Source organism: Ictalurus punctatus, chromosome 15, assembly GCF_001660625.3.
Source record: "Ictalurus punctatus breed USDA103 chromosome 15, Coco_2.0, whole genome shotgun sequence".
Taxonomy (NCBI): Eukaryota; Metazoa; Chordata; class Actinopteri; order Siluriformes; family Ictaluridae; genus Ictalurus; species Ictalurus punctatus.
The window spans coordinates 26481796-26498878 of NC_030430.2; the positions used below are offsets into that span (position 1 = coordinate 26481796).

Here is a 17083-nt window from a genome sequence, read left to right on the forward strand (position 1 = left end):
TCCACACTGATTATTTCTGCTTCCTCTGTTCCTTACTTCTGTCTCACAAACTCATCAGTGATGATCTTCTTCACATCCCCGAACTCTTCATGTTTCTCTCTGTATCACACACACACACACACACACAAACATAATTATCACTTTAAGTCAGGAAGCACTACTGTAAAAATACACTTCTATTTTCTAAATCACGAGGATCACTGCATATCCAACATTTCATTCACAAAAAAACATTAAACTTCACTGCAGTCAAAACATGTTTTTATTAGATTAGATCTTATTAGTGTTTTATTACACTTTACCCATGACTGGTGATTAAAAAGGAAAACAACAACAACAACAACAATAATAATAATAATAATAATGCTCCATCTGATATTTATTACTCAGAGTTTCAGTTCTAGAGGACTGAGTGTAAATTAACTAAATTAATAAAACAGTAGGGTAAAAGTTTTGACTACTGTCTGTGTACTTCTCTAAACACACACACACACACACACACACACACATACACACACACACACACTTACCCAAAGTCCACTCGGAGTTTCTTCAACGTGTTCCACACTAACGCTACACAAAACAATTCCATTTATTACAATATTGTACTTCACTGAGTACAGTGTGAAAAATACCTAATGATTTTTTACTCTACAAAAAAGCATGCAACAACGTGTGAAGGTTAGAACTGATCTTACAGTTTTCTTACAGTGGTCTGTACGGTGGTGTGTACAATCATGTGGTGTGGATGGTGTGGTGTGTACGATGGTGGTGTGTAGTGTACAGTGGTGTGTATGGTGGTATGTAGTGTACAGTGGTGTGTACGGGGGTGTGTAGTGTACGGTGGTGTGTACGGTGGTGGTGTGTAGTGTACGGTGGTGTGTACGGTAGTGTGGTGTGTATGGTGGTGTGTAGTGTACGGTGGTGTGTAGTGTACGGTGGTGTGTACGGTGGTGTGTAGTGTACGGTGGTGTGGTGTGTACGGTGGTGTGTACGGTGGTGTGGTGTGTACGGTGGTGTGTAGTGTACGGTGGTGTGTAGTGTACGGTGGTGTGTAGTGTACGGTGGTGTGGTGTGTACGATGGTGGTGTGTAGTGTACAGTGGTGTGTATGGTGGTATGTAGTGTACAGTGGTGTGTACGGTGGTGTGTAGTGTACGGTGGTGTGTACGGTGGTGGTGTGTAGTGTACGGTGGTGTGTACGGTAGTGTGGTGTGTATGGTGGTGTGTAGTGTACGGTGGTGTGTAGTGTACGGTGGTGTGTACGGTGGTGTGTAGTGTACGGTGGTGTGGTGTGTACGGTGGTGTGTACGGTGGTGTGGTGTGTACGGTGGTGTGTAGTGTACGGTGGTGTGTAGTGTACGGTGGTGTGTAGTGTACGGTGGTGGTGTGTAGTGTACGGTGGTGTGTACGGTAGTGTGGTGTGTATGGTGGTGTGTAGTGTACGGTGGTGTGTACGGTGGTGTGTAGTGTACGGTGTTGTGGTGTGTACGGTGGTGTGTATGGTGGTGTGGTGTGTACGGTGGTGTGTAGTGTACGGTGGTGTGTAGTGTACGATGGTGTGTACGGTGGTGTGTAGTGTACGGTGGTGTGGTGTGTACGGTGGTGTGGTGTGTACGGTGGTGTGGTGTGTACGGTGGTGTGGTGTGTACGGTGGTGTGGTGTGTACGGTGGTGTGTACGGTGGTGTGGTGTGTACGGTGGTGTGTAGTGTACGGTGGTGTGGTGTGTACGATGGTGGTGTGTAGTGTACGGTGGTGTGTACGGTAGTGTGGTGTGTATGGTGGTGTGTAGTGTACGGTGGTGTGTACGGTGGTGTGTAGTGTACGGTGGTGTGGTGTGTACGATGGTGGTGTGTAGTGTACGGTGGTGTGTACGGTAGTGTGGTGTGTATGGTGGTGTGTAGTGTACGGTGGTGTGTACGGTGGTGTGTAGTGTACGGTGTTGTGGTGTGTACAGTGGTGTGTACGGTGGTGTGGTGTGTACGGTGGTGTGTAGTGTACGGTGGTGTGTAGTGTACGATGGTGTGTACGGTGGTGTGTAGTGTACGGTGGTGTGGTGTGTACGGTGGTGTGGTGTGTACGGTGGTGTGTAGTGTACGGTGGTGTGGTGTGTACGGTGGTGTGGTGTGTACGGTGGTGTGTAGTGTACGGTGGTGTGGTGTGTACGGTGGTGTGTAGTGTACGGTGGTGTGGTGTGTACGGTGGTGTGGTGTGTACGGTGGTGTGGTGTGTACGATGGTGGTGTGTAGTGTACGGTGGTGTGTACGGTAGTGTGGTGTGTATGGTGGTGTGTAGTGTACGGTGGTGTGTACGGTGGTGTGTAGTGTACGGTGTTGTGGTGTGTACAGTGGTGTGTACGGTGGTGTGGTGTGTACGGTGGTGTGTAGTGTACGGTGGTGTGTAGTGTACGATGGTGTGTACGGTGGTGTGGTGTGTACGGTGGTGTGGTGTGTACGGTGGTGTGGTGTGTACGGTGGTGTGGTGTGTACGGTGGTGTGTAGTGTACGGTGGTGTGGTGTGTACGGTGGTGTGGTGTGTACGGTGGTGTGGTGTGTACGATGGTGGTGTGTAGTGTACGGTGGTGTGTACGGTAGTGTGGTGTGTATGGTGGTGTGTAGTGTACGGTGGTGTGTACGGTGGTGTGTAGTGTACGGTGTTGTGGTGTGTACAGTGGTGTGTACGGTGGTGTGGTGTGTACGGTGGTGTGTAGTGTACGGTGGTGTGTAGTGTACGATGGTGTGTAGTGTACGATGGTGTGTACGGTGGTGTGGTGTGTACGGTGGTGTGGTGTGTACGGTGGTGTGTAGTGTACGGTGGTGTGGTGTGTATGGTGGTGTGGTGTGTACGGTGGTGTGTAGTGTACGGTGGTGTGGTGTGTACGGTGGTGTGTAGTGTACGGTGGTGTGGTGTGTACGGTGGTGTGGTGTGTACGGTGGTGTGGTGTGTACGGTGGTGTGGTGTGTACGGTGGTGTGGTGTGTACGGTGGTGTGGTGTGTACGGTGGTGTGGTGTGTACGGTGGTGTGGTGTGTACGGTGGTGTGGTGTGTACGGTGGTGTGTAGTGTACGGTGGTGTGGTGTGTACGGTGGTGTGAGAAAAGAAACAGATCAAACACTGAAAGTGTAAAAACAGTAACTTACTCTCTTTAACACTTCCTCCCTTCATGAAAATAACTCCGAGGATCACAAACAGTAACCCGGTCTTCGGGTTCGCAGGGCACCTGACATCACATTAGATCAGACTAGATCAGATCAGATTACATTAGACCCGAGTTACAGTATGAGCAACATTCAGCATGATGATGTCACCGATACTCACATGCTGATTGGTTCCTCGCGGGACTGCTCCAGTTTGTTGGTGAGGATGTAAATGTGATTCTTGGAGCCGATCTCCACCAGCTTCAGCCCAAACACCTGCAGGAGAACATCAGAACATTAGAACATTCAGTAGAAGCATGTAAACCTCATCCAGACCCTGAGTGACTTCTTCACCTGCTCGAAGGTTCGGTCCGCTCGCTTAATGATGTCATGGTACAGAGACCGGTACTCCTTTATCACGTGTTTAACTATATCTAATAAACACACAGAGAGGAACAGGTTAAAACACACACACACACACACACACACACACACACACACAGAGAGAGAGAGAGAGAGAGAGAAAATGGCAGAAATGTGATCAGAGAATAGATCTTGAATGATGGTGGTTGGAGATGGTAAACACTTGGTGAAGTCACATGGTAAAAGATGGAGAGCAGAACTCAGGGTTGGGTTTAACAGTGAAAGTGAGAACAGGACTGGGACTAAACCGCTGGGTGTCAGTTGTTATTGAGTCTAATCAGAAAAACAACTTCAGCTGGTGTAAATATTGGACTGTGGAGCAATGGGAAAAGGTCATGTGGTCTGATGAGTCCAGACTGACCCTACTCCAACGTGATGGGCGTGTCAGGGTCAGAAGGGAAGCGATAGTGCCTGCTGTACAAGCCTGTGGGGGCGGAGTTATGATGAGTAGCTGAACATTCTGAGAGAGCAGATTATCCCATCAGCAGATTGTGAAAGAGCGGGTCAGGAGGAATCGCTGGCTACCACAGAGTCCTGACCCAAACCCCACTGACAGACCTGAACGAGTGGCTCGACTCTCCCGTCATTAACACAAGATCTCGGCCAAACATTAACTCGACTCCGGATGGAAATTAGTGTTGTGATGTTGTGTCTGTTAAACAACGCCATGAACACGCGCCGTAATAAACGCCAAAGACGATTTTCTATATCTCCAGGCAGAGATATAGAGATATATACTCCATCATTTAAAAAAAAATACAAAAAGAACAATACAATGATGTATGGTGTGTGTGTATAAAGTGTAAGTATGTGTGTATTGTGTAGGTGTGTGTGTTTATAGTGTGTAAAGTGTAGGTGTGAGTGTATAAGAGTGTGTATAGTGTGTAGGAGGGTGTGTGTGTATAGTCTGTAGGTGCGAGTGATGGAGGTGCGTGAGATGGAGGTGCGTCTCAGATGTTCACCTGCTCTGCGGATGGGGATTTTCTTCTGGTCTTTAATCAGAATAAACTGCACGACTTCAGCAACCTTCAAATAAACAGATAAAATCATCATCAATAAAATCATCAGTTTTCTCTCAGTTCACTGCGACAGAGCGGCGACGAGGACCGAAATAAACCATCACCGTACATAAACATCTCCAGAGCTGCTGTTACCGTGAATTCAGCAATACCTTCTGACCAATCACAATCCAGGATTCAGCAGCATCCTGAATCGACTCTGAATCGGATCAGTAGTGAATCAAAGGTACTGAATTGCACCGTAGATGTATATGGATCCGATCAGAGTGTGTTACAGTGTGATAGTGTGATTAGTGTGTGTGTGTTTTCTTACCTTGCGGTCCACCTGTACAGGTGTGAAGTTCTCTCTGGCTCTCTGTACCTGAGACGCACTGGGCTGAGTGAAAGAACCTTCATCATCCTCATCCAACATCGCCTGAGACTTCTGTACACACACACACACACACACACACACCAGTTTATTCCTGCTTTCTCTTCTCTCACTGAAGCTAAACGCGTGAAACACAGAACTTTACTCCTAATTTCACAATCTGATGAAGAAATTGAACAAAACTGAGCCTAGCTATATAATAAAATGTAGGAGACGGCTAATGCTAATGCTAATGCTAGCTAAAACACCGAAAGTGAATTAAGTGTGAAATGTTTTTTTACCCGGTTCTGAGACGCGACTCTTTTATTCTGGGACATCTCTAAATCCGACAGCGCGATTTTAAACTTTAAATCATTTACAAATTTATAGGAAATTAAATTAAACTACTTAGCAAAACGAACTGTAAACCAACTGCCTCCCGCGTTGTTCTATTTCCACCCGATTTCAGCAAACCCCGCCCCCGAGCCAGGATTGGCTAAATGTTCCGCTGACTAATACTACTTCCGGTTTTAATTACGGATTTGAACAAAATCCAAAACATATTATTTAAAAAAATACATTTCTAAATATGCCTTTACCAATGATAAAACCAAACTGCATCATAATTAATCAATTTCATTACAATATTAGTCATTTTACCTGCTCCACACTCTTCACACCTTCATTAAGGTACCTGTGACACTTTGTGCTGTGCTCATGTTTATAGTTTATGGGGTTTTTTTGTTCCAAGCCATTTAAAATGTCAAACTAATGCACTTTTGTTTTAATATTTAAAATTAATCTAAAATTTCAGACTCCGTTCTGATTGCACCTGCTATCCAATCATAGTGGAGGAGGCGGGATTTCTTGCAAAACAGGTAGGAAATAAACAATCCTCCACTCTGCGTTAAGTTCCGGTGAGGTCACGTCACGTGGGTCAACAGAGCCTCTGATTGGTTAAAACGTTTAGTGAGGGGGGGGAAGGCAGCAATAATAACGAGATATTCTCATAAATTAATTACATATTGGATTATATATGTTAATGATGATTAAATAGTCTTTTGTGTAGACCACGTGACCTATGAACATCATAAATGTTAGATTGTATAATTGTGAATAATACATTTCAAGATTAAACGAATAAAATCTAGGAGCTGTTCAAAAGAGTCGGTTCAGTGAAATGAATCCTGATGTAATTTCTCTTCTAGCCACACGGTGGCGCTGCAACTCTTCATCTGGGCACGGAGTGGATTACAGGCCGGATTTCAAATCAGTTAGGATTATAAATAGACTTTTTATGAATAATAAAAAGATCAAAATCGTGTGAAGAGTTTTGTTAAATGTGTGTTTATCTGATCTATATTTGATTTACTTTGTCCTGATATTACATTACATTAAAATAAAATATTCCAGCTTTTAGTGTGTGAGCTAAATATTATACGTGAACATTATTTTAAATAATTTTAAAAATCCTCTATATATTCTATTTACTGGTGACCTTGCTGACTTTATAAGGTATACACACACACACACACACACACACACACACACACACACATATATATATATATATATATATATATATATATATATATATATATATACACACAGATTAGCCATAACATTAAAACCACCTGACTAACATTGTGTAGGTCCTCCTTCCTCGTGCCTCCGAAACAGCTCAGAATCGTCGAGGCATGGACTCCACAAGACCTCTGAAGGTGCGCTGTGGTATCTGGAATCGAGACGTCGATCCTTTAAGTCCTGTAAGTTGCGAGGTCGGCCCTCCATGGGTTCTTCAGACTTGTTTGTCCAGGACGTCCCACAGACGCTCGATCGGATCGAGATCTGGGGGATTCGGAGGTCGAGTCAACACCTTGAACTCTTTGTCATGTTCCTCAAAGCGTTCCTGAACAGGTGCTGTAGTGTGTCAGGGAGCGTTATCCTGCTGAAAGAGGGAACTGATATTAGGGAATAGCGTTACCAGGAAGGGGTGTACTCAATCTGAAACAGTGTTTAGGTAGGTGGTTTGTGTTAAAGTAACATCCACATGAATGACCCGAGGTTTCCCAGCAGAACATTCCACAGAGCATCACACTGCCTCCACCAGCTCGCCTCTTTCCCATAGTGCATCCTGGTGCCTTCTCTTCCCCAGGTAAACGACACACACACACACACACACACACACACACACACACCCGGCCTCCACATGATGTAAAAGAAAACCTGATTCATAAGACCAGGCCACCTTCTTCCATTGCTCCATGGTTCAGTTCTGATGCCCATTGTAGGAGTTTTCGGTGGTGTACAGGGGGTCAGCATGGGCACTCTGACCGCTACGCAGCTCCATGCACAACAAGCTGCGATGCTCTGTGTGTTCTGACTCCTTTCTATCAGATCCAGCATGAACTTTATCAGCAGTTTGTGCTGCAGTAGATCTTCTGTGGGATCGGACCAGACGCTCTAGCCTTTGCTCCTCACGCACATCATTGAATCTTGGGGGTCCACGACCCTGTCGCTGGGTCACCGGTTGTCCTTCCTTGGACCACTTTTGGTAGGTACTAACCACTACATACTGGGAAAACCAGTCTAGACATCACAATCTGACCCTCGTCAAAGTCACTCAGATCCTTACACTTGGCCATTTTTCCTGCTCCCTACACGTCAACTTCCAGAACTGACCATTCACTTGCTGTCTAATAAATAAACCCCACCCCTCTACAGGTGCTACGGTAACGAGATCATCAACGTTATTCACGTCACCTGTCAGTGGTTTTAATGTTATGACTGAGCGTTCTTTCATTATAGTCTTTAAAGTTGTTATAGTGATGAAGAACGGTTTTTGGTAAGTGGGTGTATGTGGTTATGTAGTGCTGGTGTCTCACACTCGGCATGTCGTGAGCTCCTGACTGATTTCTCTCTGAAGGAAACAGTGAAGGCAGTTTGGGTGAAAAGTGGTTCAGTCTGGCAACCCAGAGTTTCAACCATGAGCAGAGTTCCTTCTCCAGTGAGAGTGTGTGTGTGTGTGTGTATGTGTGCGTATGTGTGTGTGTGCGTGCATGTGTGTGTGTGTGTGTGTGTGCCAGGGGCAGGGGAGGGCAGCAGGGCTCAGACTGAGCGGCGCCGACGTGCACCTGGGGAAGTTCAGGTTTAAAAAGCTCCACATTCCCGACACACAGCTGATTGAAACATTAACAAACAGAGTAAATCCTGCTGCAGATGGACCGGGAGTTCAGCCAAGCACAAAACACACACACACACACACACACACACACACACACACACACACACACACACACACTGTACTGCATTCAGCTGCACTGTGACTCTTTCAATCCTGAATAACAAAGTTTTATCTTTTAATTCAGATTTTAAAAATAATAATAATAATTAACAACACACTCATGTTATATTTTGTTAATTACTCTGTATGTGCATGTGTGTGTGTGTGTGTGTGTGTGTGTGTGTGTGTGTGTGTATGTGTGTGTATGGCTAAACTTTTTCTTTTTAAAGTCCTGTTTTAACACCTCCAGGAACTCTTCATGTGCTCTCCGACAGCATTTTGTGAGATTTGTTTAACAGATCATTCTTTCAGACGAGTTACACACAGAAAATCAAATAATGTTACACACGTGTTGCTCATTAACCGTTTTTAAAATAAGATGAAAGTCATAAAATTTATCTCAAAAAGTGAAAACTCCCAAAGTAATGCAGGATTTTAGTGTGTAAACGTCTAACGTGTCTAAAACATTGTTGTAGCTTTTGTATAGAAGTGTGTGTGTGTGTGTGTGTGTGTGTGTGTGTGTGTGGTCATACCAGAAGTTTAGTGTTTAAATCATCTATTTTAAAGACTTCTTGTGTCCTTGTGTGTGTTAATGAGCTTTATTTGATACGTTCCTCATTCTTTACAAATTCCCGCTCTTCCCCTCAGACACTCGGTAAAAGTGAGAGTTTAAAGAAAGACACAGAAACACGTGTTTAGTTTCAGAAAATATTATCTGTATTAATAACATCTCCATAACACATGGTAATAAACATCAGGACATTGTAATATACAATACAGATTGAACTCAGAAATCTGAGAAATGTTTCGTTTTGCTTTTAAACAAAAATAGAAGAATTCTCTGTGTGTACACACTTTATACAGAAAGCATTCAAAACTGGAATGTTTAAGGCATGGAGAAGCGACGCAGCGTCCGTCGTGACGTCTAACACAGACAAGACACTGTGTAGGACTTCATGGACCTCACACACACACACACACACACACACACACACACACACACACACTGAGGAGGTTCTGGACGTTTTCCGTCAGCAGTGTTGATGATTCGTGGATTTCAGCGGCACAGGATTCTGTCATCTGAGCAACCGTTCTGGAGAGAAACACAGAGGAACCCGTTGAGAACCTGACACGCTCTACACACACTTAAAGAGCTGAGAGTGTTCAGGGTTACATGTTAACTGTAAATGCAGCGGTGTGTGTTATGGATGATGCACTGTGTGTGATGTTGGAGAAGTTTGAGCGTGATGGTACCTCCACGGAGATGCTGCTGATCTCGGTGTTGAGCGTGGTGAGGGGTGTACGCGTCCCGGCCGTGTCCGAACACGGCGAGTCCAGTTCCACCTGCAGGTCCCAGATGTAGTCGATGACGTGCTGCAGGATCTCCACCTTGCTGGCCTTCTTGTTGGTGGGCAGCGTGGGCACCAGCTCCTTCAGCTTACTGTAGCAGCTGTTCATGTCCTGCAGGAAGACGCTCATGTGCTCGTCCAGCAGCGGCAGCTTGCACTTGGAGATGGTCAGGCTCTGCTCAGACAGGCAGCGCACCACGTCCTCTCCACCCAGCTTACTCTTCAACGTACAGGTAGATCCAACAACCTTCATCCTGACCACCAACGCAGATAATAACCTCTCCTTTATTTAATAAAACACACAGTTCTGCTGAAAGAACCTCCACAGACCAACAGTGAAGCGGCTCGCGCTGGAGCTGCTTTTATAACTGTGTGGAGGGAGAGGGGCGTGGCCTGTACAGGGGGCGGGGCTTCGGTCAACTTCGAAAGCTGCGGTTCAGTGAATGTGTGTGTGTGTGTGTGTGTGTGTGTGTGTGTTAAATAGGATTTTAAATGAATTACTGTATAGGCAAGTTCCTATTAGCAATTAACTTAAACTTAAATTTAATTAACTTAAAACTATATTTAATTTCTATTCTCAAATTTCACTGTGAAATTATTATTATTATTATTATTATTATTATTATTATTATTATTATTGTTGTTGTTGTTGTTGTTGTTGTTGATTTTATTTTACATTGGCTCCTATAGTTCCACACTGTTAGTGATCTCTCTATCTTATTATATCGATATTTTATATTTGCACAGTGATTACTTAAATAAATGAATGAAATAATGAAATCAATAAATGATTGGTAAATGTGTTGGTAAATATGACCTGTTTTTAGAACATTTACCGCATTCTTTTTTTTAGAACCCTGTAGTTTATTTGTTTTTCTGCTCCTTACTTACAAAAACATTCAAAATATTATTTGAGTGCTATTTAATATTTTATGAATATATTTTATATTTAGAATTATTTAAACATTTTACGTTTCGGTTACATCCGGGACTTTTTACATGCTTGAACTCCGGAAGATCACGTGACCGAGTGACCGTTATTTTCTCCGCGAGAACTCGATTTGAAAAAATATGTATAAGAAGAAGAACGTCCGCGAGATTCCCACTGTAGTGTGTGTGTGTGTGTGTGTGTGTGTGTGTGTGTGTGTGTGTGTGTGTGAGAGAGAGAGAGAGAGAGAGAGAGAGAGAGAGCAGACTGGCGGGCGCCAGGTCCGTGACGTCACCCATTCACCCCCACACACACACACACACACACACACGTCCCTATTCTCATCTGATGCCTGTCAACCTGGCGCCGCGAGGGCGGTTTCCATGGAGACAACAAACAAGTGCGCTTCTCTCTCTCTCTCCCTCTCTCTCTCTCTCTCTCTCTCTCTCTCTCTCTCACACACACACACACGCACACACAAACTGCTGAGGTTTAAAGCGCACCTGCAGCGCCGCCATCTTGTCTGTGTGCAGTTTGTTAAAGGGACAGCTCAGAGTCACGTGACCCAGATGACTGCAACATGGCGCTGCTGAAGTTTTCCTCACAGCACCTTCCTCCACTCATTCCTGTACATGCAGTCCCTTATCCTATTGTCAACATTATTACTATTTTACAGATTTAATAAACTACCTATTAAGTGACATAATTTAACAGTGTATAAAAAACCCCCAAGTAAATAAAGATGTTATCTGGAACAGATCTTTTTTTTGACATCTTGTCATTATATCTCTTTCATCTCTATTTCATTTCCCCTATTTATTCCATAATGTTATTGTTTTTCATTTACTCACTACTGTACACATTATCAGCTGAAACTCGCAGCAGCCGTGTTCACCGTGTTCATTACTCAATAACGCAGTTTTCACCATGCTAATCTGGTAGCTGTTAGCTTCCTTATTGTTAGCTACATTAGCCTAATAGTCGTAGTGCAGAAATAAAGAAACAGGTTTCAGACACCAAGCATGGAGAATTTTATTTAGGACAAGATCAAAAGTGTGTGTTTACTTATTTGCCTATGTTCTCTAAAAATGACCAAATCCATTCCGTTCCTTTCGTCTGGTGTAATATCACATGCAACAAAACATATAAATACAAGCTTGATATAAAATACAACACAACATTTTAATTAATATTATTATCACATTTTAAACTTTTTTTTTTTTTAAAAAGTCTTTAATTCACATTGAAGCATTTCTTGATAAAATCTTAATTAAGCATAAAGAATGCTTTAATGGTGTGCAAGTATTGGCCCCCAGCCATGGTAGTGTAGGATCTCCTCTCCCTCATTTCAGTGACATCCTCAGACCCGGCTGTTTCAGGTCAGGGTATCGGTGGATGTAGGAGAGAGGAAGAGAGAGGAGAGAGAGAGAGAGAGAGAGAGAGAGAGAGAGAGAGAGAGAGAGGGAGAGAGAGGCGGGGGCTCTGTGCTGAAACAATTGCTCTGCAGAGTCCAGCTTGTGGGAGAGAATCTCGAGTGGAGCCAGAGAGTCTGGAGCTGCCGAGGGGCTTTTGTTCTGCTGCAGGGTCCATCAGCGCTTCCTACTGACACCAACAATAACTCCACACAGCTGGCCTCTTTCATCTACTTTACAGCACATCAAGGAGAGAGAGGGGACGGGGACGAGGGAGGGGACGGGGACGAGGGAGGGGACGGGGATGAGGGAGGGGACGGGGTGTGGAAAAAGAAATGTGAAGCACATTAGCTGATTTTAACTGGTCAGGAGGAGAACGTGACGAATGTGTACAGAGTACAGAACAGCATCATTAATCTTCAGTGCACAATACTCACACCTCCACATATTCGAACCATTCATCTCAGAGAGTTGTGGTGCTGCAATTTAAAAAGAAATAAAGTCAGAGCTGTGTAGATGGAATTTGATTGATTATTGTTTTATAATATAGAAATGATGGCGTGTTTATAAAGTGATTATAATGCACGGCCAGGTTGTGGGTTATTTGTGTATGTCATGATAAAAAAACTCAAGAAGGAATAAAATCAGAGTAAAACACATTAATGTTTATGTCTCTTCTCTGACAATGTTACTACTGTAAACTGAAATCAGCCCAGTCACACGACAGATAATAATAATAATAATAATAATAATAATAATAATAATAATAATAATAAACCATGTACAGTATTGTGCAAAATTCTTAGACAGAAATGCTGTAAAGAAGAGATGCACTATAAAGTGCAGTAAACAGCCATAAACTAAGCAAAGTCAGTGTTTGGTGTAATACAGGTTTAATACCACGTGTTTTTAATATAATATATAAAATATCTAATATTTCTAAAATCTAAAATATTTCATATTGTATAGGAATAATGTTGGAGTTGACGGGCCTAGTGCAGTGTGGAGTGTAAAATAATCTATTAAGCATGCATACACTCGCTTTCTCTCGGTAGGTTTCTGGAAGGTTCTTCAGGATTTCCACATTATTGTTAGCTTTTCTAAGAGAAAAAAACTCTTGTACGTTTCCTCTGACCTTTCCAGCATTCTCTCTCACGCCTTCTCACCGCCTCGCCGGAGTTCACCGCCCCTTTTTAACACGCTTTTCTTTTTCTCTGGAACAGGGGAAGTTTATTGGTCGAGGAATTTCCATGTTATCAGAGTGAGAAGAGGAAGTGTAGAGCTGGGCGTCGGCTCGGGAGTCGGGAGATAAGGCACGAGAACATTCCACACGAGTTTCCCAGTTCTGTTCCTGTTTTACGCAGCACAAATCACACCTCTGTCTGTGGTTTAACCCTGCTGCACTACACCCTTCATTACTGTTTATTACTCATTAATAATATGTAGTGTTTATTACTGTTCATTAATAATAAGTAGTGCTTATTCATATTAGTGTTTATTAATAAAATGTAGTGTATATTAGTGTTTATTACTGTTTATTAATAATCAGTAGTGTTTATTAGTGTTTATTGTCTTTCTGAACCTTGTTGCAGGTTTATTTACAGAAGAAGGAACTACCTGAGCGTGACAGGGACAATCCCGACTCCCAGCCTGCTGTGCTGGTAAACAACACCTGGGAGCAGGTGTGTGTGTGTGTGTGTGTGTGTGTGTGTAAAGCCCAACCCTGACAGAGAGAGGGGAGGCAACAGGTGGAGAACTGGAACGTGGGAACCAACCTTCGCAACTCAGTGGTGTGATTATACTACATTTATACTTAGGTTTAATATCATTCTCATCCACTAATACACTAATTTACTGGATTATGTATATCTACACCTAATTCCTATATAATGTTATTGGTGAATTAATCCGGGTCAGGCGGTGTTACTCCTGTGGGATACTGAAGTGAAACGGCTCTGTACAGAGTATTTTTCTCCTGTCGTGTCAACGTGCCCTGTTGAAAGGTTAATAACTTACTTATTGAGCAGAAGCAGGTGCGAAAGCATTGAACTCAACAGCTTTCACAGAATAGAATAGAATAGAATGGCTTTATTTTCTGGGGCATGTGGGTGGAGCTAGAAGCACTGCAGATCACTGATTGGCCCAGCGTGTCTAGCGGACAGTACGGCTCAGTGATGTTCAGTAGGGTACTGACTGTCTCGAACTTTATTTTATCTCTTTTTCTTGCAGGTGCTGTGTAGTGCACCACATGCCTGAAGATTTTAAGCTTGTACTCAACATTCTCTGTATTTTTTCTTAAAACTGATAAAGTATTGGCACCCTATTTAAAATGAGCTCATATGTCTCATGTCCAAGACATGTCCAAGACCTTGTGTAGATTATCAGTCATAAACATGAAAGATTTTGAGGATATTGCAGGTCGTCTGATTATTTTGGAGTCAGATCAGACGCCTGAAGCTCGAGATGTCTTGCTGACGAACAGTTTTGAGTCCACAATGCTGAAAATTGTTCAAATATGAATATGATGAAACCGATAAACAAGGCTTAATATCTCCTGTAGTGCTGTGGGCTGCAGAGAGAAAATATAAATCTGTAAGATATATTGTATAAAACAGTAGAATCCGGGGGCATGTGAAGAGTTTGTGGATTATTCACTTGTTGAACTCATTTAACATACAAAAGAACAATCTGAATTTCAGAATCAAAACCTAAGACATAAAAATGCTCACAATTCATCTGGATGATATATACTCTCAGACTGTAGCAGGACCTGGTCTTGTGTCATGGTGTGTATGTGATGCTGTGTGTGTGTGTGATGCTGTGTGTGTGTGTGCGATGGTGTGTGCTGGTCAGGATGTGTGTATTGATGTGTTTTGTGTATCTCACAGCAGTGCTCGGTGTGGGAAATGCATTGTGTTTGTGGTTGAGGTCGGGGTCAGCAGATCCTAACTGCCCCGACAGAACAGACAGAGAAGAGATGTATGTGGCGATGAGTCTAACGTTCGACAGCTTCAATTCAGAGAGGTGTGGCTTATCAGGAGGGCGAGGCATCAATACAGAGGAAAACGACAAATTAAAAAATAATCTGTACATAAATTCATAACTTATTGGTGAATATATGTCAATAGATTTATTAGTTATATATTTGTTTGTTTACACAGCAAGGGCATTTTAAAATCCTATTTACAAGTATATTTTTCTGCCCAGGTTGGTGTTAAGGCCACTGAAGTAGACTTTATTCATGTTTATTTTATTATAAAATTTAATTGATTATTTTATTATAAAGTTTAAGCGATTAAACTGAGTGTTGAAGACGGAGGGAGGGAGTGAGTGAGTATGAATTGTATTTGATTCAATTGTTATTTAAAAGTATTTTATTTAATGCATTATATTAAAATGAATCAGGTGTCCTGTGCAGAAAATAAAAATCTCTTTCATTCTGTGTCACTTAAAAATGGGAACACATGAATGCAGGAAAATAAGAGGTGTACTTACTTTTGAAAATGCTTCCATTCAAATCTTAATTCTGTAATAAGGATATTTGACTGTATAACATTTCTCTGCTGTAATGATGTGAAAGTTAACGCGGTGATGAAGGTGAAAGGTCGGAGCTGAGTGATTGACAGGTGATGAGGAACTGGACATTATTACAGGTTCATTAGAGTTGGTGATTAATCTGTAAATGAAGCCGTATGTTCCCGCGGATGAAGAGTCGCTCAGTTTGTGAGACAGACTTCTGTCCCGAGCCGAATCCTAATCACACACTTTCCACTTGCTGTTCTGACGGACGGCTCACTGATGAACGACCCTGTGTGACTGACCTTTGACCCTGTGACCTTTCTGTGGCACCGCACTGCTGCGCGCATTGTTAGCATCCTGGAAATAGCTAAGTCGAGCGGCGAGCCGAGCGGATGCTGGTGTGGAGAACAAACTGCTGGTATTTAAGTGTATGAAAGAGTTCCTCCTGCACGCAGACATCTTCTCCTCAGTGTGTGGCTTCATTCAGCACAGAGTGTGAAGCATACAGAGACAGTCCAGATGAGTTAGCACGCAAACTACTGATTTATTTGACTAATTTGCTGAAATGACTGTGGAAGAACTAGCACAATTTTTTTTACTGATTTGAATAGTAATGAATAGCAAAAAACCCAACCATGGTAAATGTAGCTAGTTAACCACCTAGTAGCTAGCTAGTAGCAAGTTAACTAGCTAAGATGGCAGATAGCTAGCATCAAAATATTCAAGCTAGACTACAGTAACCTACACTACGCTATGCCACACTGCCAAATTACAAAACTACGCTAGCTAACTAATTTACAAAATGTAAATCTACAAAACGCCTACATTGTTACAGTTAAGAAATGGTTTAGTCCAATGCGGGGGTGTTTGAAGGTGTAATTTAATTCTGCTTCCTGGCATAGCTGGAGAAACATACCCCAGTGTTCATTATTAAAACTGCTGGGCAGGTGTTATCGTTAACATTTTGTCTCTATGTTCTTTAGGGGATTGAAGTTCTTTATTATGGTCCAATCCCCCTCCCAGTTCACACAATGTTCTCCCTCAATGGTCTTCCAAAAATAATTTCTTAGATTGTTCCATCTAGTAATCTAAAGGTTCTTTGATTTGTCCAGCTGTGAGAAACCCTCAGAAGTACACCGTACGAATTTCCAAGGAAGCTAGAAGCCTAAACCCTTCAAAGAACCGATTTTTAAAGAATGTAGGCAACATATGAATTGGGTTAATGATGGCGCATAATGTTCTTCACTAAATTACACTCAGTGTAGATTAGTTGTAAGACTCAAAGTACCAACGTACACTCTTAAAAAAAGGTTCAAGCCAGAACCCTAAAATCTAGACACATTTCTCTGTATCCAGCCAGAACCTTGTGGGAATCTCATCAGTTTCTTTCCATCTTCTTCTTATAAAAAAGGTTCCATCTAGCAAGCGAAAGGAATTATTTCAGCTGACAGGAACCCTCCAAGGTAAACTAGAAGAGGTTCCACGACGGCTACAACCTCTAACCATTCAAAGAACCCTTCAGGAACCTGGAGGCTAAAATATGAATAAAGATTAAAAGGACACAAAGTTCTCTATCTTTTGTTTTATGACTCATTGAGACATCAAAGATGAATGATTAACCTAAAGCACACTGTTAGAGAATGCTTTAGGGTTCTTCAGTTGTC

At 42.6% G+C, this 17083-nt stretch overlaps 2 protein-coding genes and 1 long non-coding RNA gene across 6 annotated transcripts in view; all 3 read right to left on the reverse strand.

Moving 5' to 3' along the window:
• ndnl2 (necdin-like 2) overlaps nucleotides 1-5401 on the reverse strand; it is a 104519-nt gene extending 99118 nt beyond the window's left edge. For all 3 annotated transcript variants that reach the window (XR_008398027.1, XR_008398026.1, XM_053686421.1), the window contains exons 1-8: nucleotides 5231-5401; nucleotides 4893-5003; nucleotides 4523-4586; nucleotides 3492-3571; nucleotides 3319-3413; nucleotides 3141-3220; nucleotides 531-573; nucleotides 37-99 (exon numbers count right to left, since the gene is read on the reverse strand). Coding sequence is in view for 1 of the 3 variants with exons in the window: in XM_053686421.1 (XP_053542396.1) it covers nucleotides 37-99; nucleotides 531-573; nucleotides 3141-3220; nucleotides 3319-3413; nucleotides 3492-3571; nucleotides 4523-4586; nucleotides 4893-5003; nucleotides 5231-5266 (572 nt within the window). In the remaining 2 variants the exon portion in view is untranslated. The remainder of the gene's footprint in view (nucleotides 1-36; nucleotides 100-530; nucleotides 574-3140; nucleotides 3221-3318; nucleotides 3414-3491; nucleotides 3572-4522; nucleotides 4587-4892; nucleotides 5004-5230) is intronic.
• A 3504-nt stretch (nucleotides 5402-8905) lies between these two features.
• Nucleotides 8906-9881, reverse strand: LOC100528658 (inhibitor of DNA binding 1). The gene is given in 2 exon segments (NM_001200928.1): nucleotides 8906-9304; nucleotides 9466-9881. Coding segments are annotated over 2 exon segments (384 nt in total). The 5' UTR covers nucleotides 9814-9881; the 3' UTR covers nucleotides 8906-9268.
• Nucleotides 9882-11518: 1637 nt separating this feature from the next.
• Nucleotides 11519-14272, reverse strand: LOC128635147 (uncharacterized). Of its 2 annotated transcripts, none has more exons than XR_008398028.1 (3): nucleotides 13036-14272; nucleotides 12338-12379; nucleotides 11519-12130 (listed from the first exon to the last, which is right to left on the reverse strand). It is a non-coding gene; the product is annotated as an uncharacterized LOC128635147 (long non-coding RNA). The 2 variants fall into 2 exon arrangements; XR_008398029.1 differs by having other exon boundaries at nucleotides 12937-14272.
• Nucleotides 14273-17083: the final 2811 nt, after the last annotated feature.